The sequence below is a fragment of the Oncorhynchus gorbuscha genome, linkage group LG18 (assembly GCF_021184085.1).
Source record: "Oncorhynchus gorbuscha isolate QuinsamMale2020 ecotype Even-year linkage group LG18, OgorEven_v1.0, whole genome shotgun sequence".
In the NCBI taxonomy this organism is placed as follows: Eukaryota; Metazoa; Chordata; class Actinopteri; order Salmoniformes; family Salmonidae; genus Oncorhynchus; species Oncorhynchus gorbuscha.
In genome coordinates this window covers 30,417,670-30,441,607 of record NC_060190.1, presented here as the reverse complement: position 1 = coordinate 30,441,607, position 23,938 = coordinate 30,417,670, and the positions used below count along the sequence as shown (strand labels likewise).

Below are 23,938 nucleotides of genomic sequence, written 5' to 3'. Positions count from 1 at the left end.
GTGATGTCAGGATAAGCCTGCAGGAAGGGTACCACATGAGGAAGGAGGATGTCTTCCCTGTAACGCACAGCGTTGAAATTTCCTGCAATGACAACAAGCTCAGTCCGATGATGCTGTGACACTCCACCCCAGACCATGATGGACCCTCCACCTCGATCCCACTCCAGAGTACAGGCCTCACTGTAACACTCATTCCTTCGACGATAAATGCGAATCCGACCAACACCCCTGGTGAGACAAAAACGCAACTCATCAGTGAAGAGCACTTTTTGCCAGTCCTGTCTGGTCCAGCAACGGTGGGTTTGTGCCCATTGTTGCCGGTGATGTCTGGTGAGGACTTGCCTTACAATAGGCCTACAAGCCCTCAGTCCAGCATCTCTCAGTCTATTGCGGAAAGTCTGAGCACTGATGGAGGGATTGTTCCCTGGTGTAAGTCGGGCAGTGGTTGTTGCCATCCTCTACCTGTCCCGCAGGTGTGATGTTCGGATGTACCGATCCTGTGCAGGTGCTGTAACACGTGGTCTGCCACTGCGAGGACCATCAGCTGTCCGTCCTGTCTCCCTGTAGCGCTGTCTTAGGCATCTCACAGTACGGACATTGCAATTTATTGCCTTGGCCACATCTGCAGTCCTCATGCCTCCTTGCAGCATGCATAAGGCACGTTTACACAGATGAGCAGGGACCCTGGTTATCTTTGTTTGTGTTTTTCAGAGTCAGTAGAAAGGCCTCTTTAGTGTCCAAAGTTTTCATTACTGTGACCTTAATCGCCTACCGTCTGTAAGTTGTTAGTGTCTTAACGACCGTTCCACAGGTGCATGTTCATTAATTGTTTATGGTTCATTAAACAAACATGGGAAACAGTGTTTAAACCCTTTACAATGAAGATTTGTGAAGTTATTTGGATTTTTACTAATTATCTTTGAAATACAGGGTCCTGAAAAAGGAACACTTATTCTTTTGCTGAGGTTAGTTACCTGTCCAAAATGATAAAATCAGTAACGTAACTTTTGGATTACCCCAAACTCAGTAATGTAATCTGATTACTTTAAGAGCCATTAGAAGAAAACTAAAGGGATCCACCAAATGCGTTTGGTGTGTCATCATAGTGGTCTCTGGCTTATGGTCAGACTCAGTCAGATGGAACAAACTTAAACCTGCGCCTTTTTTCAATGCTGAACTGAATGTCAACGTGTATTTTTTCACAAAACATCCTTTCTGAATGTAAAAGTATTCCAAGAAGTAATCATCTAGTTTTTCAAAAGTATCTAATGTTATTACAAAACTGTAGCTGGTAATGTAACTGTTTAGTTCCTTTTTTTGTAATCAGATTACATAAACCCGTAACTGATAACACGTAATCAGTTACTCCCCAACCATTAAATTGACCCACTACTGAGTCTACCTTTAAACCTAACCTATGACCATCACCTGAGCAGTACTGCCCTGGACTGGTTCCACATCCACCATAGTGGCTGGAAGCGTGCTGGAAAGGACAATGTCAAAATAAAATATCCAAAGCCAGCACAGTTCAGTTAGAAGCAGTACAGTTTGGGTCAGCACAATAGTGTGAAAAGTGTTTAAATTCTCCACCCGTCTTTCTGACTATGAAAGATTGTAGTAATTGAAGGATTGCCTATAAAGGATTGTTGTAATGTTAAGATTTGTAAGGGATTAAGACATGCATAGATTGTAGTGCCAGATTTGGTTCACAAAGATTTAACTAATTGTGCATGAATGCTATCCTTCATATCCGATTGGCTCAAAGCTTATATTCATTTTCATGTTTTTATCATAAATGTATTGTTCATTCCCATAAAACCCCTAAATAGGAATCCATTTAAGAATTAAAGTTTTGGATCCTTATCAACAGGTTTCAAATGATTGTACGACCGAGCCTCAATAATCTCAGGGTGATTGCACAGGGCTGTGTTCAAGGTACCAAACAGAATAAAATGGACTGAAACAGGCAGGGACAATGTGGACATTTTTTACTAGTGTGAGTCTGTATTAACGCTGAGTATCCTTCAAGTCACTTCTATGGGTATAATATAAAGCTGTCTTCCAAATGGTTTCACGTGAAATTGTCTGGGAGCTTTGCAACTTACAGTTTTATTGACATGGACACAGGAAGAAAGTAGAATCCGTAAAAAAACAACAGAAAATAAGACAAACAAAGAAAAACCTTTTTTAAAAATGTGACATTTGTTTTGGAGACACCTGATGACCTGGAGTAAGCAGCACTTGAGAATACTGGAGAGATATAGAGAGGAGGAAATAGGAAGAGAGAGATAGAGATAGATAAACAAAGAGAAGCGAAACACACACACACATAGGCTGAGTCCTAAATGGCACCGTATTACCTACTAGTGTACCAGAGCCCTAGTGTACTACCTTTGACGAGGGTCTATAGGGCTCTGGTCAAGAGTAGTGCACTGTATAAGGAATAGGGTGCCATTTGGCTCACACAAGAGAGTGGGACAATAGACAGATGGCACTTATGCCACGTTGGCAGTGCTCTGCAAAAAGAGGAGGTGGAGAGGACAGATGCTGTGGCGCTATGGCTGCATCTAGATTCTCCAAACCGATTTCAACAATGGGGGAGACTTCCTCTAGTCTAGCCAATGCTTGACAGGTAGTGCACACTTTGGGAGAAGCGTGAAGGAATCCGGACAGAGCATTTGAGAAGGGTACTTGGACAGAGAGAGAGGGTCAAAACAATGGTCATGCCCCATCTCATTATCCTCCGTCCTCCCTTAGGGTTCGCCGGGGTGAAGTTTCCCCTAGCTACAGATTTAGAACGAGCTTCCTCTCCCCCAATCCTAACCTTAACTTTTAGTGGAGAAAATGATACTGTCTTGGGATCAGTTATTACCACCGCTTCCCACTTCCCCCAAAAGCTCCAGGTTAGAAGCCACTCATAACCAAAGATCTAGGATCAGCTCATCCTCTTTCCCCAATCCTAAACCATCCTTAACCATTGTCCATTACAGGGAGGAAATAATGCAAAACTGTCCCTTGATCAGTGTTTAAAGTGGGCAAGTCCACCCATGTGGTCCCGTGGTAGGACCGATGTCCCTGAGACCTATAGGTTCTCCCCAGGCTGGTACTGGGGCTCGGTGGAGGTAAAGTAATCTTCCAGGAAGCCCTGGAGGTACTCGAAGGTGGGCCTCTCCTCGGCATCCTTCCTCCAGCAGATGAGCATGAGCTCGTGCATTGAGCTCGGGCACTCGCCGGGACAGGGCATCCGGTATCCGCGCTCCACCTGCTCCAGCACCTCCCGGTTCACCATGCCTGAAGGGAGGGGGGGGGGGATTTGTCTATCAAGATTTTCGGAATTGTTTTAAAGAGCCATTTGTACAACTTTTCTAGGGCATATTCTGAATCTGCAACGAGCCCCAAAAAATATCTAATTATAGCTAAAAACAATATATTTTAATGCAAACCCTTCCTTTGTGAATACTATAATAAGCACACGGAACATACAAACCCTGCCCTTTCCGTTCACTTCTCAGTGCAATTGTATGTAAAGGCTAATCTTACGCTATTGTTTAGTCAAAGTCTATGGAACCCTGAAGAAGGCATTGTGTGTCGAAATATTGGTGTTTTATACCTATAGAGTGTCGGACTACCTTTAGAATTGTTTCATAAAGGAAAGTAAATTGTACCTGGATATGGTACTCTGCCTTTGGTGGCGAGTTCAGTGAGCAGGACCCCAAATGACCAGACATCTGACTTGATGGTGAAGCGGCCGTAGAGGGCAGCCTCTGGCGCCGTCCACTTAATGGGGAACTTGGCTCCTGGGGAAACAAAAATTTGAATTGATGACTCAACGTCTTTTATCAATGTACCTTTGACTACGGTAGCCAAAATATCCGTGCTTTTAACTCAAAGAAATCAATAAAAATATTTTTTTCCTAAAACAAGGTTTAAGCCTCTACAGTCTGCTGAAAATGGAAGACTTTTGTCGTTGTATTTTGCTCATTTCCAGTTGTCTGGTCGCGAAATACATTTTTCCTTTCACTGCATGTTATTTAGCCCCTTCATTACAACCACTGAAGTCACAGAGTGAGTCATCAAGAGACCAGTTGGAATGAAAACCAGGTTTAGTATTTTAATGTTTTAGACAAGTCAATTAATAACACGTTCTTATTTACAATGACGGCCTTCCAAGAGGAAAAGGCCTCCTGTGGGGACAGGAGCTGGTATTAAAAATAACAAAACAAACTTTAGGACAAGAGAGACACCACAACACTACATAAAGTGAGACCTAAGACAACATGGCCGCAGCACAACATGGCCGCAGCACAACATGACCGCAGCACAACATGACCGCAGCACAAACATAGTACAAACGCTGCTAGGCACGGACAATAGCATGAAGTGCAAAAATGTAGACAACAATAGATCACTCGAAGCAGCCACAAGTGTTAGTTAGATGGAGATAAAAACTGGGCAGTTTGAGTGTTTTTTGCAGCTCGTTCCAGTCACTAGCTGCAGCAAACTGAAAAGAGGAGCAACCCAGGGATGAGTGTTTTACAATGACAGCCTAACTCTAACAAGGACGACACTGGGCCAATTGTGCACCGCCCTATGGGACTCCCGATCACGGCCGGTTGTGATACAGCCTGGGATCAGGGTTAGTTTGGCAGCCAGGGTGAAAGACAAGCGATTACAATAGATAAAGGAAACAAAGCCTAGATTTAACCTTCGCCTGCAGCTTGTGTTTTGGAGGTGTTCAGACAAAGTTAAGGGCAGAGAAAGCTTGCTGGACACTATAACAAAGCTTTTTTGTAGAGCGTTTAACACAAAACCCGGGGTGGGGCCAGCGGAATATAAGACTGTATCATCTGCATATAAATGGATGAGAGAGCTTCCTACTGCCTGATTTATGTTGTTGGTGTAAATTGCGAAGAGCGTGGGGCTTAGATTCGAGTCTTAGGGTACTCCCTTGCTGACAGGTAGTGGCTGAGACAGCAGATGTTCTGACTTTACACATTGGACTCTGAGATAGGTAGTTAGCAAACCAGGCCAAAAGTCCCCTCAGAGACACCAATATTTCTTAGCCGACCCACAAGAATGGAATGGTCTACCGTAATCAAACGATTTGTCCGAGTCAATTAAAACAGCAGCACAACATTGCTTAGAGTCAAGTCCAGTGGTGAAATAATGTAGGACCTTTAAGGTTGCAGTGACAAATCCATTACCTGAGTGGAAAGCAGATTGCATACCAGAGAGAATTACTATAGACATCAAGAAAGCCAGTCAGTTGATTATTGACAGGTTTTTCAAAATTTGATAAACAGGGCAAGATAGAAATTGGCCTGGATCAGCTTGATCTCCCCCTTTAAATAAAGGATGCACCGTGGCTGCCTTCCAAGCACTGGGAAACTCGCCTGAGTGGAGAGACAGGTTAAAAGGGAACATCGTCGTGAACCATGGGAAGGGTGTAACTCTCACGCCTGCAGAGCTACAACAGGCTCTGGGATGGAGAGAGTAGGAGTCCAAGAAGATGGAGAGTCAACAGGATGGGAAGAGGAACAGGAGGGAGAGAGCCGAGAGACATCGCAGCCAGCAGAGGAAGGAGGAAGCAGCCCCCAGCCAATCCAAACCATCACCATTGTCACCGAAGATAGTGGCAGCATTTTTGCTTTTTCTGCAGAGCCTTTTTTTCTAGAAAACCTCTCTCCTTTTGGGGCATTTTTTACTCTTAGCATTAATTGCTGTTTGTAGCCTCTGCTTTTAACCCACAGGGAAATTACCATATCATTTGTATTTTCCTTTAGGAGGATCAGGATTGGGTTTCCTCACGGTTTGGGAGCTAGGATATCCATAGGATAAGTAGACTCTCTGTAAAGGGCTTTGCTTGAATAAACACGTTTCCTCTTGAGAGGCCACTGACCGAAATAGCCCGGAGAGTTTCCTCCCTTTGTTACCTGTGTGGGTCCATGCTTGGGGTGTGCATGAGAAATGTCTTAAGACGTTAGTCTAAGGCATGACACGATGACGTTACCTTGTTCATCTCGTGGGACACTCGGTCCCATTATAGTGCATAACTCCAGGTCCACGGGTGAAGGGTTAGTGACGCGCACCCGTGGGTGTAAAACTAAGGTATTTATTAAAATGATAAGTTGTTGAGAGGAGAAAGCATACTCACCACTCCATTTCCCCTGGTCTTATAGCCTTAGGAGAGCCTGACAAACTACGGGTCGCCCTACCTCAGAGCTGGACGCCCCACTGAGTGGTTTTTAATAAAACTCCAGCTGTGACTGGTTTCAGCGGGTTGCTGGGATCGGAACTGGGCTGGGAGGGCAACAGCCGTAGGTACTAGGCCTGAAGCAGGGGTAACCTAGGCTAGATCATTCATCTCAAGGGAGAGGCGTGAGTCAGGCAAGACAACATGCAGAGTTTCATTGTTTCAAGCTCTTTCTCGACAATGCAACAATAATAAAAGATCAGTATACGAATGAAGTAAATGGCTCAGTAGAATAGAATAAATATGTTAGTATAATACAGGGAGGCACAATTTATAGTACAATATTTACACATTTATCAGAGAAAGGGGGGATTGGCGGGTGTTTTATATTGAGCAGTATGAGTAGTAGTAAATAAGAGTCTGGTAGCAGCAATTGTGATATGTGTGTAACTTGAATGTATTTGTGTTTGTGTGTGGCAAGTCAGTCCGGGTGGTCATTCCAGTTCAAGTGTTCAGTAGTGTTGGAGCCAGTTCATTTTTGTCCGTTTTCATTTCATTTTTCATTTATCAAAATATTTGTTTATTTGATGATATCACTCATTTAGAATATCATATTGCATTTCTATATAGAGGTATGGTGTATGCATTATTTGGTTTCGTGGTCTTATTATGGTCGTATGATTTGAATTAGAAATAGGTCAACTACGCCCTCTAGCCACAATTAGTTGGTGCTACAGGTGGGCCCGCCCAGATGGCCACATACTGGTATAATTGACGTTTGGGAAACCGGGTTGGCATACATTTTTTTTTATCTTGATCTTTTTCCATTTACCTGGAATATTGGAACCTTTGTTTGCCATTGGTCCACATGAGAGTATCTGCTGTATCAAAAAAGTCAGATGCATCCACCTCAACGTCAAGGGCATCCAATGCTGGAATGAAAGCACAGGCTGAGCACGCCGCTTTGAAAGCTAAAGCTGCAGTTTAAAAAAAAATAAAACATGCCCTTTATATGGAAGAAACACAACAAGGCAAAAAAGGAATTTGTGGAAATGGAAGCTGAGCTGGCTGCAGCTTGATGGTGGAGATTGTTGATTGTGGCTCAGGAGATGATTGTGGACTATAGGAAAAGGAGGACCGAGCACGCCCCCATTCTCATCGATGGGGCTGTAGTGGAGCAGGTTGAGAGCTTCAAGTTCCTTGGTGTCCACATCAACAACAAACTAGAATGGTCCAAACACACCAAGACAGTCGTGAAGAGGGCACGACAAAGCCTATTCCCCCTCAGGAAACTAAAATGATTTGACATGGGTCCTGAGATCCACAAAAAGTTCTACAGCTGCAACATCGAGAGCATCCTGACTGGTTGCATCACTGCCTGGTACGGCAATTGCTCGGCCTCTGAGGGTAGTGCGTACAGAGGGTAGTGCGTACGGCCCAGTACATCACTGGGGCTAAGCTGCCTGCCATCCAGGACCTCTACACCAGGCAGTGTCAGAGAAAGGCCCTAAAAATTGTCAAAGACCCCAGCCACCACAGTCATAGACTGTTCTCTCTACTACCGCATGGCAAGGGGTACCGGAGTGCCAAGTCTAGGACAAAAAGGCTTCTCAACAGTTTTAGAATAAAACTGCGCATCAACTCTTCATTTAACGGATTAAAGTTTGAATTGCACAATCAAATTGTGCCAGCAGAGAAGAATTTGCGCATGGCAGTGCAGAGGAAAGTCGGCGGGTGAATTCAGATTGAGCTAACTGGAAAAATTATACCCAAAATGATAATTTTCTGATATACAGACTACGCTGAAGTCAACAAAAAACGTATTGTAATTTGCAAAACGTGTGGGAAGAAAGTTACAGATGGAGGCGCAACAACTTCCATCTTCCAAGATTGTGCTACTGCCCCGCTCAATTATATTTTTTATATGCTTTTTGAACAATTACAGATGAACAAAAGTGTCACAAGTGAACCACAACAGTCTCCAATCTCACAGTTCATGGAGACCCGTGTAGGGCAGTACAGCATGAATCATCCACAGCAGAAAGCTATCAACAATGCAATACTGTCCGACTTGGTTATCAATTGCAACTTGCCTCTGTCTATTGTAGAAAACAAGAGTTTTCGGCACTTTCTGTCAGTGGTTGACAGTAAGTACAGCCCAGTGTATCACAGAACATTGACATCAAAAGTAGAGAACCTCGCTACAGAGAGATGTTCAAAACTGAAAACTCAGTTGAGCAACACAGACCATGTTTCAGTCACAGTGGACATTTGGTTCCGACCGAACGATGGGGGGGGTTCCTTGGTGTCACTGTGCACTGTACGGAAAAAGATGGAGAGAGGATACAGCGCAAGTCCAATCTCTTGGCCTGTGTCCGCTTCAAAGGCGCAAACACGGCTGAAAGAATCTGTGAGCAATTTGAGGCCATATGTGGTGAGTACAGCATTAAAGATAAATTGGACTATATCATTAGCGACAATGCTGCCAACATGAGAAAAGCATTCACCGTGCGCTTCCCCATTTAACAAGAAGATGAAGTACATGACCAAGATCACCTTGATGACCCAGAGCTCTGGAATGACCTAACCCTGGAAGGCCAGCAAACAGTGGATGCTGCTATTGCAAAAAAACAGCGCTTGGGGTGTTTTGCCCACACTCTCCAGCTGGTGGTGGGAGATGGCTTGAAAGAAACAAAAAGTGATGACTCCTTCTCTTTCAAAGTTATCAAAAATCAGCTCACTGCTACATACAAGCACAACATTCAAAGAGGTGTTTGAGGCTTAATTTGGGGAAAGAGGCATCCCTGCTGCTGTGAAAAAGGCTGGGCACAAGGAGTTGTTGTTCACAGTACGGGAGTGGAATAAGTTGAAGGAGTTGGTGGACATCCTGAAGCCATTTGGAGAAGCAACAGATATGACACAGTGGGAGAAGATTGTCACAAGCAGTTCTGTTGTTCCCTCGGTCCTGTCCCTGAATCACCACCTGGAGCAGCGGATGCCTCAAGTCCATTTCCTGAGGGGCCTGGTCAGAAGTATCCAGGCATCGCTGAACAAAAGATTTCTTGGAATCTTCATCAATGTGAAAATGGCCAGGACACAAGACGGAATCACTGCCCCCTTTTCAGATCCAGTCTACCTCAATGCAGCTGCCTTGGATCCGGCTTTTTCTCTGATGTGGGTGGAGCACCATGTGCTGGTCAAGGAGGAGGTCAAGGAGGAGGTGGCACAAAGAGTTAAAGGTAAATATTGAGTTTAATGTAACCTTTTCTCATAATTTAATCCAATTGACTGCAACAATAATAATTTTTCAGTTGAACCCACTGCATCATCAATACTCTAATACCGGCCTTTTGGTTTCTGCTATGCTTTTACATGTTTTGCCAGAACTGATTCTGCAAGATGCTACAGGGACTGAGCAAGCTGTGCCTCTTGTTGATGAGGAAGAGCGAGAGGACCATCGTCTTGGACAAGAAGAAGGGCTGTTTGCAGCATACTGTAAGAGGCAGAAGAAAGCTGTTGGGACCACTCCAGCACTATAGCTAAGTCACTACCTTGACATATGCGAAGGACAGAATGCCCTGTTGTTTTGGGCAATGAACAGGAAGGCTCTTCCTTCACTGTCCCGAGTGGCCATCAGGGTCTTGGCAGTGACTGCCTCCAGTGCTCCGGTGGAGCATGTCTTCAGCCATGGTGGAATCATACCGCGGCCTCATCGTGCACAAATGACTGACAGACTTTCATCGAATTTGGTCTTTTGCGGGCCCTTAGATAAAGAGGGGAAAAATGAAACTGTTTATGCATTATACACACACGTAGTCTCCATGTTCACGTTTTATCTCCCATCTTTGGGATCTGTATTTTCTTCTCAGACATTCAGGCCAGTGTTGAAATTGAAGGCCTACTTGAAGTTCAGTGCCAGTTGTTTTGATGTGCCTTTTAATAACTGATTGTATGGCAGGATTGTTTTAGGTGTCTAGAGTACATCTGGAGAAAGAGAGAGATAGAGAGCACTACAATATTTTGTTTTTGTTGTCATTTTGATGGGTCTTTCTCATGGCTACCCATCTATTTCCATGGAAATATAAAGTTTATTTGGAAAGTAATAAATATATATTTTTAAAAGCCTTCATGATTTACATAAATTGTATATACTATTACTCTTGTTAAATATGAAATGGTATTACATTTGGTGAAGAGCACATTATGACTTGTTTAGGACTCGAAACTCAAAGTTGAGGATTTGAATTGATACTTGGCAGTCTTGACTTGAGACTTGACTCGGATTTGCCCGTCTTGACTTGGGACTTGAATTCCTAGGTCCCACCTCTGCCGACAAGCACAGCAGCCACAGCAGCAGCCACTAATACTCATAGATGGTGCTAATGTCCAAGCAACTCAAAGAGCAGGTTCAAACCAGACTAATGCTACTAGCACACATGCATATTATTAATATTAGCTCTCTGAGTACATCCAAGGGCCAGCCGTACTGTCCTGTTCTGAACCAAGTCCTTTTTTGTGACACATGACCATACGACTGAACAGTAGTCCAGGTAATGGACATACTTCTCCCCATCTTAGCTACTGTTGTATCAATATGTTTTGACCATGACAGTTTTACAATCCAGGGTAACTCCAAGCAGTTTAGTCACCTCAACTTGCTCAATTTCCACATGATTTATTACAAGATTTAGTGAATGATTTGTCCCAAATACAATGCGTTTAGTTTTAGAAATATTTAGGACTAACTTATTCCTTGCCACCCACGTTAAAATAACTGCAGCTCAATGTTAAGTGTTGCAGTCATTTCAGAAGGAAGGCCTACCAGGGGTGAAAAATGTTTGGGATACCGAGTTGGCATACATTTGAACCACACATGTTTTAACTTGATCTTTTTAGTTTACCTGGAATATTAGAACATTTGTTTACCTTGCACTTATCATTATGGATTCTACAAATAAATTGTTTTATTCATGAAGTCTTCGGTTTCATTTGAATTCTAGGGTTTCTAATTGAATTGTGGATGTGTGTCTCAATCTTGCAACTGCTTTTCCCACGGCTATTCGAAATCCGCTACAAGCAGTCTGACGGCTTGTAGATAAACTCTCTGAGCCTGTTGGTATAAGATCTCATTCTCCGATACCGTCTGCCTAAAAGTAAGGGAGTGAACAGCTCGTGGCTGGGGTGTGTGGAGTCCTTGATGATGCTGCAGGACTTCCTCAGGCACTGTTTCAAGTAGATGTCCTGGATGGGTGGGAACACGGCCACACTGGGCCGTCTTCACCACCTGCTGGAGGACCTTGTATTCGTGGACGGAGCAATTTCCGCACCAGGCCGTGATGCAACCGGTCAGGACACTTTCGATGGTGCAGCGGTAGTATTAGGAGAGTACCCGGGGGTGGCATGACACATTTTTCCAGCTGCCTTAGGAAGTAGAAGCACCGTTGTGCCCTCTTGATAAGAGTGGTGATGTTGTTGGTCCATGTCAAGTTCTTGGTGATGTGGAAGCAGAGGAACTTAAAACTGTAGTCTCTACTCCAGTCTCATTGATCAATCAACTCCTTTGTTTTGCTGACATTGAGGGAGAGGTTGTCCTGGCATCACAATGTCAGTTCACGTACCTAGAGATATTGGACCCGGACCAGAGCCTTACTCTGTCTGGCAGTGTAAACATTATCCTCTAAGAGGAGGGGAAATTGGCCACTTTATACATAGAGACCAGTTGGAAGGAAAACCAGGTTAAACTATTTTGAAAAAGCAATTAAGGGAATAAACTGGAATGATCTCTTGTCCTATACAGACGTGGAAGCTGATAGTCAGATTTTTCTATCCACAATCCAGACTACAATAAATGGCTTCCTAAAGAAAATCAAATCCAAACCTGGCCAAAAGAGCACTCTTCCTTGGCTAAATGGAGAAATCTGGAAATTGATGAAAGAACAAGATTATGCTCTAAAAATAGCCCTAAAATCTAAATTAGAGCATGACAGACGTAGGTTTACCATGTTGAGAAATAAGGTGATAAAAGAAATCAGACAGGCCAAGGCAAACTTTTTTATTAACATAATTGGTGAAGCAAAGGGAAATTCTAAATTGATATGGGAGAATCTAAAAAAGTTAACAGGGAAAGACCATAGTAACACTGCAAAAAGACTAGAAATCATGGTGAATAACAATCTAACACAGGATGCAGTTGAAATAGCAACAGCCTTGAATTCCTACTTTATTGACTCTGTCAGGTTACTGACACAGAACCCCTCCACTGATTTCTTGGGCTCAGTGCTAGTGAATGACACTCAACCTGTCTTCATCATAAGGGAGGTTTCTGAGTCAAAGGTGAACAAGGTGATTAGCTCACTAAAGAACTCTAAAGCCAAAGATGTGTTTGGGATGGACTCTACCCTTCTTAAAAACTACAAAGAGTCACTCATTGGCCCCATTACTAAGGTCACCAACACATCTATTGGTCTCGGTGTGTTTCCAAGGGTATGGAAGTCGGCCATAATAACGGCCATCTTTAAATCAGGCGACCCTGCTGACGTGAGTAACTACAGGCCCATTAGTATACGACCTGTGGTGTCAAAGGTTGTTGAAAAGTGTGTAGCAGAACAACTGATTGCCCACCTCAACAACAGCCCCTTCACATTACACCCCATGCAGTTTGGCTTCAGAGCGAAACACTCCACAGAAACGGCCAACTGCTTTCTTCTGGAAAATGTGAAGTCCAAGATGGACAAGGGGGGTGCTGTTGGGGCTGTGTTTCTGGACCTAAGAAAGGCTTTTGATACTGTTAACCATGAGATTCTCATCACAAAATTGTCCAAGTTCAACTTTTCCCGTGATGCCTTGAGATGGATGAAATCATACCTTGAAGGCAGAACTCAGTGTGTCAGAGTGAGCAATGAGCTGTCGCCCACTCATAGCTATGATGTGGGCGTGCCCCAAGGGTCAATACTGGGGCCCCTCCTGTTCAGCCTGTACATTAATGATCTGCCTTCTGTCTGTACTGGGTCTGAAGTTCAAATGTATGCAGATGATACAGTGATATATGTGCACGCAAAGAGCAAACAACAAGCTGCACAATAACTCATTACTGTAATGGTCCAGGTTACAAAGTGGCTCAGTGACTTGTGTTTGCATCTCAATGTCAAAAAAAATGTTTGCATGTTCTTCACAAAGAGGGCAACAGATGCTACTGAGCCAGATGTCTATGTGTCAGGGGAGAAGCTCCAGGTGGTATCCGATTTTAAGTACCTTGGCATCATACTTGATTCCAACCTCTCTTTTAAAAAGCATGTGAAAAAGGTCATTCAAATAACCAAATTCAACCTAGCTAATTTCCGATTTATACGAAATTGTTTGACTACAGAGGTAGCAAAACTGTACTTCAATTCTATGATACTCCCCCACTTAACATACTGCTTGACTAGTTGGGCCCAAGCTTGCTGTACAACATTAAAACCTATTCAGTCTGTCTGCAAACAGGCTCTCAAAGTGCTTGATAGGAAGCCCAATAGCCATCATCATTGTCACATCCTTAGAAAGCATGAGCTCTTGAGTTGGGAAAATCTTGTGCAATACACCGACGCATGTCTTGTATTCAAGATCCTTAATGGCCTGGCTCCCCCTCCACTCAATATTTTTGTTAAACAGAAAACCCAGACATATGGCAGCAGATCCACAAGGTCTGCCATGAGAGGTTACTGTATAGTTCCCCTAAGGAAAAACACCTTTAGTAAATCTGCATTCTCTGTGGGAGCTTCCCATGTCTGGAATACACTGCCATCAGACACACATAACTGCACCACATATCACACTTTCACAAAATGCTTGAAGACCTGGCTAAAGGTCAATCAGATTTGTGAACATGGTCCCTAGCTGTGTGTTGCCGCTTTCCATGTTGTCTGTTGTCTGTAGCTTGTGAGGTGTGGAAACACTTTGTTGCTTTTATGAATTTTGTTTTGCTGCTTTTTGTTCTATGTTGCTCTGTCTGTATGCTATGTCTTGCTTGTCCTATGTTGCTATGTCTTGCTTGTTCTATGGTGCTATTGTCTATATTGTAATTGTTTTTAATAACCTGCCCAGGGACTGCGGTTGAAAATTAGCCGGCTGGCTAAAACCGGCACTTTTACTGAAACGTTGATTAATGTGCACTGTCCCTGTAAAAATAAAATAAAATAAACTAAACTAAACACGGGTCCTCCAAAACCAGGTTTAGAACACACAACTACAGATTTGACATGGACTGAAGCCTTACCTTGTCTGGCAGTGTACTCGTTGTCCTCTATGAGGCGGGCCAGGCCGAAGTCAGCCACTTTACACACCAGGTTGTCTCCTACGAGGATGTTGGCAGCCCTGAGGTCTCTGTGGACGTAGTTCATCCTCTCTACGTATGCCATCCCTGCTGCAATCTGGAAGAGTAGAGGGGAAATGAGATGAAATGAGAGAGAGAGTTAGAGGATGAGAATGGATAGACGGAAAAGGATAGAAAAGTGAGAGGAAGAATAGATACAGCAGAAAGAGGGACAATCGGGGGGGATAAGGAGGGGAACAAAAGAAGATTGCAAAATAACTTAAATTGACTTAAATAATAGAATTACATGAAAAGGTATAATCAACATTGCACTGAATGTCCCACCTGAGATGCCATATCCACTAGCTGGGGTAGACGTAGCAGCTTGCCCGTGTCACCTTTGAGGAAGTCCAACAGGCTACCTGTGGGAGCGACAGTGTTATCAGCTTAATGAGAGAGAGAAGGCAGGAGGGAGGGAACACAAGAACATGATGTGTGTGAGCATGCACATGCCAGCTTGAACCATAGTCCATTGTAGTCAGTGATGATGAAGTGTGTGTGATTGTGTGTCTCATGTACTAAGTAAGTGATGATTATGTTTACGTGGCACCCTATTCCCTACATAGTGCAATACCTACGTGATAATGTGTGTGTTTGTAACAATAGTGGTAGCCACATCTGTTCTACTACCCATCCCTGGAAGCAACGTTATTTTTGGAAACGATGGACAGCCATACTGATAATAATGATGATGTGTGTGGTCTACAGTTACCTTGGGTCATGTATTCAGTGACGATGTAGATGGGTTCCTCAGACACCACAGCGTAGAGCTGCACCAGTTTCTCGTGTCTCAGCTTCTTCATGACCTGCGCTTCCTGGAGGAAGGCCTCTGGGGACATGGTGCCTGTCTTCAGGGTCTTGATGGCCACCCGCGTTGTACCGTTCCACTTCCCTGTGGAAACACAAAAGCTATAGGTTAGAAACCATAGCCAACGTAGCTAAAGGAGTACATTATTTCTCTTGGCGACCCAGACAACCCGAGGGACAGGCGCACGTTTCTGCCACAAGCAACTACACAGTTCTTATATGAAGTTATAGGTGAAATACATGAAATTGGAATGAAAAGTAGAGCCTGACAGATATGCTATTTTTGGATCCGACACCGATTGTTTTTAGACTTAAAATATTCACAATAACCGATATATCTGCCGATATTTTTATTACTATAGTTGGATTTTAATTTTTTTTACAAATCTGTATGATTGTGCTTAAAACAGCCCTTCAAAAAGGTACTCAGAAAGCAGATTTTTGTTATTTGAGGAAAGAGCATTAATGTAAGAGCACAAGAAAGACACGTTTTTTTAAAGGAAAAACTGTGTTACTCTTGTGAAAGGAGGATAAACTGCACTGATTCCAGCAACAACAACAAAAAATTGTATCTGAAGACTGAGCTGCCTCATGCTAGCAAGCTGGAAAACAACGACATAGGACACATTTTCAATGTATTGGTATTTAGCCATGTTTTCATCGATTGTAGGGCTGTAAGCCACTGAATTCTGGTAGTTGTCACTTAAAAGGAAAAACATTAAATCACAACATTTAAAAGGAAAAGCATCAATCATAACATTTGCCGCTGGCACAGCGCTGCCTCTCGCCCCAAATGTTGCTTCAGTGAATGATCCTTGCTATCCGGGTTCCTTGGGACGTCCCTACCCCATTGAAGTAGAAATAAAAAATGGTTACAGTAAGGGTTAAGGTTTGGGTTAGGTAAGGTAAGGGTTATTGTTAGGGTATGGGTTAAGGGTTTAGCGAAGGGACATCCCAAGGATCCAGGATAGCACTAACCCTCAGTGAACGGAGTCAAGTACTCTCACACAGCTAGTTAGCTGGCTCGATGGGGATGGCAAAACATGAATTTGGACCAGTCCCTGACAAGAAACAACCCAAACATCAAAACGTAGCTACAGAGCGCTACGTTGTAACCTGCTATGTTTTTTTAACGTCTCTGAAAACTGAATGACGGAGCTTGAGTTATACCCTTCGCAAAGGGGAAATATTACACCCTAGATTTCACAGGCTTTACTAAAGGGCTGTAACTCTGTACCACAGAGTTGAACATTCTTAGCACGGCACTTGCTTTATATTTGGGCATAGCATTCATAGTTGTCACGACACCCAACACGATACCATGACACTCCATGTAACAGTATATGGCCAGTGTGCATTTGTGGGCACTTTATTGAGCTGGCAAGCTTCTACCCACTCAGAACTTACTGTAAAAGCAGGAACAATAAAAGCCCATTTATGCGGTCCGGAGGCTCCGTATGGAGGTTGGGCAGAAATTGCGGAGCCTCTGGCGGCCAAATCAAGCTCTGTACCTCATTGCCATGAGCCTGCCAAATTGTGTAACAATGCAAAGGGCTCCATAATAGCTCCACATTGACATGAATGGTTGATGGTAGGTGGGGGCAGTATGTCCTGTACAAACACAAACTCACTTCCTTGACAACTTCCTTAATGTCAATGCGGATTTACACGGAGCCCTCCGCATTGTTACAAAGACAAGCCGGAGGTTCCGCAATTGTGTCACCACATCCATCCTAGGCCTTCCGACCGCATTGCCGGATCAAGCATAAATCGATTTTTAAACAGTGTCCAGCATTGCTGTAGTGCGCTGTCATGACGTTGGCCTCTTTGGGTATATCAAGCCCCATCCCCATCTCCCTGCCTCCCCCTTGCCTCCTTCAACTAGGTTGCTGTGGTCAGAGAGGTCATGAATTCCTGAGAAGACCCTGCCACATGGCCACACAGTATAGAGAGAGTAGGTTTTCATGGAGAACAAAGGAAATCCTTCCACCTCACAGAACTTGAGGTACGAACAAATTTCATGTTCCGGAGAAAGTATAAAAGATCAGTGAAGAATCCAGCTACGAACTGGTCTGTTTGTCACAACTTGGGGAAGCTCATGGGAGACAGTGTGGCCACATTACCATAACGCTGTTTATATAATAGCCTCAGATATGAGATTTACATGTAATTGTTATATAAGATGAATGATTGAGTATGATACTGTTTGTTAAAGTGTGTAATATGATTTTGGACTGTTTAATGAAGGAAAACTCAAAAAGGGGATTGGAGTTAACTAAATCAGAGGACCGCCCCCGAGCCCAGTTAGGGTCAGACATCATGGGACAGCCCTTTTTTGCCATTCCGAATAAAACCCCACTCAGGTTTTCGATCAGCAGACCGAGCTTACCTCAATTACGTGATCGCTAAAGGTTGGAGACCATGTTTTTCTCCATTATGAGGGGACAAAGGTTGTAGACCATTGCTGAATCTTTTAACCATACCACGTGGTTAAACTCTCAGACTATCGATACTGACAGAATAAGAACAAGTCTTTGATATGAATTACTAGTCTGCAGCTAGGAATTTGGTATCATTGAACGCAAAGAACGACAACCGCCGAAACATCCATTCTATAACAAAATGAATGTCACTCTGAACTATCCACTATAACCACGACAGAGACAGAGAGGGAGAGACGGACAATTCTACAAAATAAATGAACTTTTCACGAACGATCAAGATGACACACTGAGCTTAAATATATATATTGATTTCAGTTGTTCCCGAATGAGTGAGCGTTCATGTGCAAAGGATTAGCATTTCAATTTTTATAATTATCATTTTGTAGTGACTTCTTAGTCGACCCCCACTTCCCCTTTTGTCTAACAAGCCGCCATGCCGGTTTAGCCCACTAGGGCATATTCTCATTTCGTGTAACCACATTTACCTTTAAAAAAAATTTTTTTTAAGCATTTCTGTGAATTACTTAGTAAAAAATAAATTATTTAAGACCATTGATGTACGGATGACTCATAGTGAAGACGGTTCGTGCAGACATTTGGAATGAGACTAATGTGAGGTAAAGTAAATAATTAATTAATTCGAAGACTAATTGATCAGATAAAATATCTGAAAGTTATTTTAGGAAATTATAACTTTGTAATCTGAATATTTTTCCTTGGTGCGCCGACTTCCTAGTAATTACGGTTACATGATTAATCAGTCTAATCGCGTAATAACTAAAAACTATCAGTCTTCAGTTAATGATAGTAAAGACACGACAGCGCCAAGGCAAGATAGGATTAGAATGGGTGTTTCTTCCCAAGCGTGTTCTCTGCATTTGATAAAATCAATCCTTTTTGGTGGATTAAATGCAGATACAAATACATCCGTAAAGAGCTAATGTGTGCACGCGCATCTTACCCATCCAGACCTCTCCAAAACAGCCCTGGCCCAGTTTGAGGTCGAGGTGGAGCGATTCCCGTGGGATTTCCCAGGCATCGCGGGCCAGGCCCTGGGTCTGAGGCTTCAGCACGGGACACACCTCCGTCAGACAGTGGCACAGCCCGTCTGCATGCTCTGGGGTTAGGTAGGGAATGATAGAAAGAGGCATACTGTTACCACCTAGACATTTAGCACTGTCCACCCTTGCTAGCACTATCCACAGTAGGCAGTAGAAGCAGAGTTTTCTGCGAGACATTTCTGATAATAGTCAGATGTGCCAATCTGTTGGATATTCTTATTGAGTTATTGAGCAATGTCTGTTTCACTTTGACGCATGATCAATATGCTTGACAAAGACACTGCATACCATGTAAGAAAAAGTATATATTTACATATACGTTTACACTAGTTGGAAAACAGAATGACAATTGCCCCAATCATGACCTTGACATGCATATTATAGTCCATGGACAAATAAATACAAAAACATTCAATTCAAGTTTGGTGTTACTCTCTGTATAATAGGAATTTTTGTAAGTAAGTGGCAAAGGTGTCACAAATGTGATTATAATGTGTTACTTACTGCGATAGTGGAAGACCAGCTGCTGCAGACTGCTGAACTGGGTGCGTGAGGTGATATAGAAACCGCCGCTGTCTAGCTTGCGTATCTTGTAGTGTTTGACGTTGAGGCCTTTAGTGTTGTCATAGTCCAACACGGACAGGCAATAGGCTCCTGTTCATAAAAAATAATTCAAGTGTGTGTGTGTAACGAGGGATGGGTCACAACCAATTCAATTGAATTGAAACGATATTGTCCCAGCAGAGAAATTCATTGCACAGCCACAAGTACACAAGAAACAATAATAGAACAACATGAATTTGGAACGGCTGATGCTAAAAACAACTTGTACACTACAACCAGTACAGAGGGTAAGCCTCAATAGCACTGTGCTCTATCGTTATTTCTAACAACATGCAACTGTGAAACTCCACTCCCTACGCCTTTATAAATCACTAAAACACAATCAACAGTCAGCACTCACAGCTGTACCACTACCTGTAGAATCCATGGTGAGTGCATACGAAGAGCAAATTCTGATTACGCACTTCCCATACACTTCAATTGTGAGACACTTGCATGTTATAATGTAAAATAGTCATTATAAAAAGAGACTTTTATCCAAAGCCACTTAAAGAACTGTCAACTTTAACAATGACATATACAGTGGCCAGTTTTGTATTTATTATGGATCCCCATTAGCTCTTCCTGGGATCAAGTGTATTAGTTACACCCATCTATTACCGGGTTGGACCACCCTTTGCCCCTGGAATAGCTAAACAATTTTGGGGCACGGAAATATTGCTCAATTGGTATCGAGGGCCCTAACGTGTGCCAGGCAGGATGGGGCCATGGATGCTACTTACGCCAAATCCTTACTCTGCCATCAGAACGATGCCACAGGAAATGGGACTCTGCAGACCAGGCAATGTTTTTCCACTGCTCAATTGTCCAGTGTTGGTGATCACGTGCCCACTGGAGCTACTTCTTTTTGTTTTTAGCTGATAGAGTGGAACCCGGTGTGGTAGTCTACTGCAATAGCCCATTCATAACAAGGCCCAACGAGTTGTACATTCCGAGATGCTGTCCTACACACCACTGTTGTACTGCACCGTTATTTGCCTGTTTGTGGCCCGCCTGTTAGCTTGCACAATTCCTGACATTCTCCTTCAACCGCAGGACTACAGCTGACTGGATGTTGTTTTGTAACCATTCTCAGTAAATCATAGACACTGTCGTGCATCCAAGAGTCCCAAGAGGCCAGCCGTTTCAGAGATACTGAAACCGGCGAGTCTGGCACTGTCGATTCAGTGGCGGTCGTTGGCATTTAATATACAGTACCAGTCAAAAGTTTGGACACACCTACTCATTCAAGGGTTTTTCTTTATTACTACTATTTTCTACATTGTAGAATAATAGTGAAGAGATCAAAACTGTGAAATAACACATATGGAATCATGTAGTAAACAAAAAAAGTGTGAAAACAAATATATTTTCCATTTGAGATTCTTCAAAGTAGCCACCCTTTGCGTTGATGACAGCTTTGCACACTCTTGGCATTTTCTCAACCAGCTTCATGAGGTCGTCACCTGGAAAGCATTTCAGTTAATTTGTGGAATTTATTTCCTTCTTAATTAGTTTGGTAAAAGACTAAGTCCATATTATGGAAAGAACAGATCAAATAAGCAAAGAGAAACAATAGCCCATCATTACTTTAAGACATGAAGGTCAGTCAATCCGGAAACTAATCCAAATTTGAGATTTTTAGTTCCAACTACAGTGTCTTTGCGAGGCGCAGAATAGGTGAACGGATGATATCCGCACGTGTGGTTCCCACCGGGTGCTTTGCTGGTGACACCATCTGTGATTTATTTAGAATTCAAGGCACACTAACCAGCATAGCTATCACAGCATTCTGTAGCGATACACCATGCCATCTGTTTGCACTTAGTGGGACTACCATTTGATTTACAACAGGACAATGACCAAAAACACACCTCCGGGCTGTGTAAGGGCTATTTGACCAAGAAGGAGAATGATGATGCTGCATCAGATGACCTGGCCTCCACAATCACCCGACCTCAACCCAATTGATATGGTTTGGGATGAGTTGGACCGCAGAGTGAAGGAAAAGCAGCCAACAGGTGCTCAGCATATGTGGGATCTCCTTCAAGACCGTTGGAAAAGCATTCCTCACGAAGCTGGTTGTGAGAATGCCAAGAGTGTGCAATGCTGTCCTCAACGCAAAGGGTGACTATTTTGAATAATTTGTTTAACACTTCTTTGGTTACTACATGATTCCATATGTGTTATTTCATAGTTTTGATGTCTTCACTACTATTCTACAATGTAGAAAATAGTACAAATAAAGAAAAATCCTTGAATGAGTAGGTGTGTACAAACTTTTGACTGGTACTATGTATACAATATTTTTTTATGAACACGGCCTTATTTCTATTAATGTATATTGGATGACTGTCATTCATATTCCATTCACCCAGCTCAATGTAACATCGACAGGTTTAGGCTTCTGCATAATACTTTCCATATACACATCATGAGGTTGCTACAACCTAGCCTATGAATTAAAGTTTACAATGTAAGTGCACTGGTTTAGAGAGATTTGAGTAATCAAGGGGACAGACATTGACACATTCGATACCGCCTTGCACACTCTTGCCTGCATCTAGCTGATCTAGGGTGTAATCATTAGTCCAACAGTTGAAAACAAGAGTTTCTATTGGGCAAATTCATGTATGTTTTTCACCCTGTATTGTTATGTTTGCAGCCACATACAAACAGCATGATCCCTTTGATCGTTGTATAATTCCTTCTCGCATCTACGTGCTCCTCAATTCATCGGGGCATGGACTCTACAAGGTGTCAAAAGCGTTCCACAAAGGATGCTGGCCCATGTTGACTCAAATGCTTCCCCACAGTTGTGTCAAGTTGGCTGGATGTCCTTTGGGTTTGGACCATTTCTTATACACACGGGAAACTGTTGAGCGGGAAAAACACAGCAGCGTTGCAGTTCTTCACACTCAAACCAGTGCGCCTGGCACCTAATACCATACCCCATTTAAAGGCACTTTAATATGTTGTCTTGCCAATTCACCCTCTGAATGGCACTCACACACACACATCCATGTCTCAACGCTTTAAAAATCCTTCTTTAACCTGTATCTCCCCCTTCATCTGCACTGATTGAAGAGTATTTAACAGGTGACATCAAAAAGGATCATAGCTTTCACCTGGTCAGTCTATGTGGTGGAAAGAGAAGGTATTCCTACTGTTTTGTGCACTCCATGTATGTGGCCCATGTGGGAATCAAACCAGTAATGAAATTAAGTATCATCATGCTCTCCGGACTTTAGATCAAACCGGCGGCAAGACTAATGTTGCCAGCACCATGCTCTAACAGTACCCCCTGAGCCAGGACTGAAGGAATGAAGCACACTACTTAGAGCATGCAACCCTACTCTACCCTCTAAAGCAGGGGAGTCAAACTCAATTCCAATCCGGTCTTCAATTTGTTTCCAATTAAGACCTAGACAACCAGATGAGGGGAGGTCACTAATCAATGACTGTAAATATTAAAAGCAAGTACAATGAAGGAGTGAAAACCTGCAGACAATCGGCCTTCGAGGACTGGAGTTTAACAAGTGCTCTAAAAGCATGAACCCTGCACACTTCTGCATGCACCATACACCCGATGGCATAAATACTACAAAACAAGCCTTTCTCTCTAAAATATTAGTGCACATTAGTATACTTGCACCCTCAACACTATGGCATAGATCATCCCCACTACAACACAAGCCCTACACACACACACACACACACACACACACACACACACACACACACACACACACACACACACACACACACACACACACACACACACACACACACACACAAGCATACACCATGCCTACAGACCAAACTACAAGCTACACCATATGAACTCTATACCCTAGAACATGAGCTCTATGCCCTGCAGAATGGAATCTAAAGCACCCTACGCTGTAAATCCTTTCCCTTGACCCTCCCCCTGTGTGTGTTTGTGTGTGTGTATGCGAGAGACAGTGTGTGTGTGACTGTGTGCGTGAGATTTTATAGCCAGAGGAAATCCAGCACCCTCGCACGGTGACTTAGCTCAGCTCGTGTGATTCATTCACCCCCCCACCCCCATCCATTCACAGGTGCTCCACTCCCCCAATTCCTCCAAAATAACCCCCCCCCCTACGCCACCGATCCACAGCTAGAGGCCCCGGGACAAAAAAAACAAAAAGTATCTATTCACGCATTTGGTCAATACATTCTGTGTTAGAGTGGACTACTTCACAAAAGAAAGGAGAACGTCAACAAGGAATTTGACAATAATCAAAGTGCTTCTAATCCATGTCTAAAATGGCTGTCGCTCTCTCAGAGGTTCTTCTCACCTTTAGTGGTTTCGCTCTCTCGGACCAGAAAGGTTCCTCGTCGGTTCTGTAAACTCAGAAGGAGCCTCTCCGAGTTGCGCCGAGTTATCTTCCCAAAATACCACCTGCGAATGTGGGCCAGAGTGAGTGAGAAAGAACAGTGAGAACCTGCCACTAAG

The 23,938-nt window shown here is 43.3% G+C and overlaps 1 protein-coding gene across 3 annotated transcripts in view; it reads right to left on the bottom strand.

The window, feature by feature from the left end:
* Positions 1–2,090: 2,090 nt before the first annotated feature.
* Positions 2,091–23,938, bottom strand: part of LOC124003729 (proto-oncogene tyrosine-protein kinase Src-like) — a 40,184-nt gene continuing 18,336 nt past the window's right edge. For all 3 annotated transcript variants that reach the window (XM_046312274.1, XM_046312276.1, XM_046312275.1), the window contains 8 exons: positions 23,781–23,884; positions 19,360–19,509; positions 18,756–18,911; positions 15,256–15,435; positions 14,829–14,905; positions 14,448–14,601; positions 3,666–3,797; positions 2,091–3,291 (listed from right to left, as the gene is read on the bottom strand). In XM_046312274.1, coding sequence (XP_046168230.1) covers positions 3,083–3,291; positions 3,666–3,797; positions 14,448–14,601; positions 14,829–14,905; positions 15,256–15,435; positions 18,756–18,911; positions 19,360–19,509; positions 23,781–23,884 — 1,162 coding nt within the window. In that variant the 3' untranslated portion in view covers positions 2,091–3,082. The remainder of the gene's footprint in view (positions 3,292–3,665; positions 3,798–14,447; positions 14,602–14,828; positions 14,906–15,255; positions 15,436–18,755; positions 18,912–19,359; positions 19,510–23,780; positions 23,885–23,938) is intronic.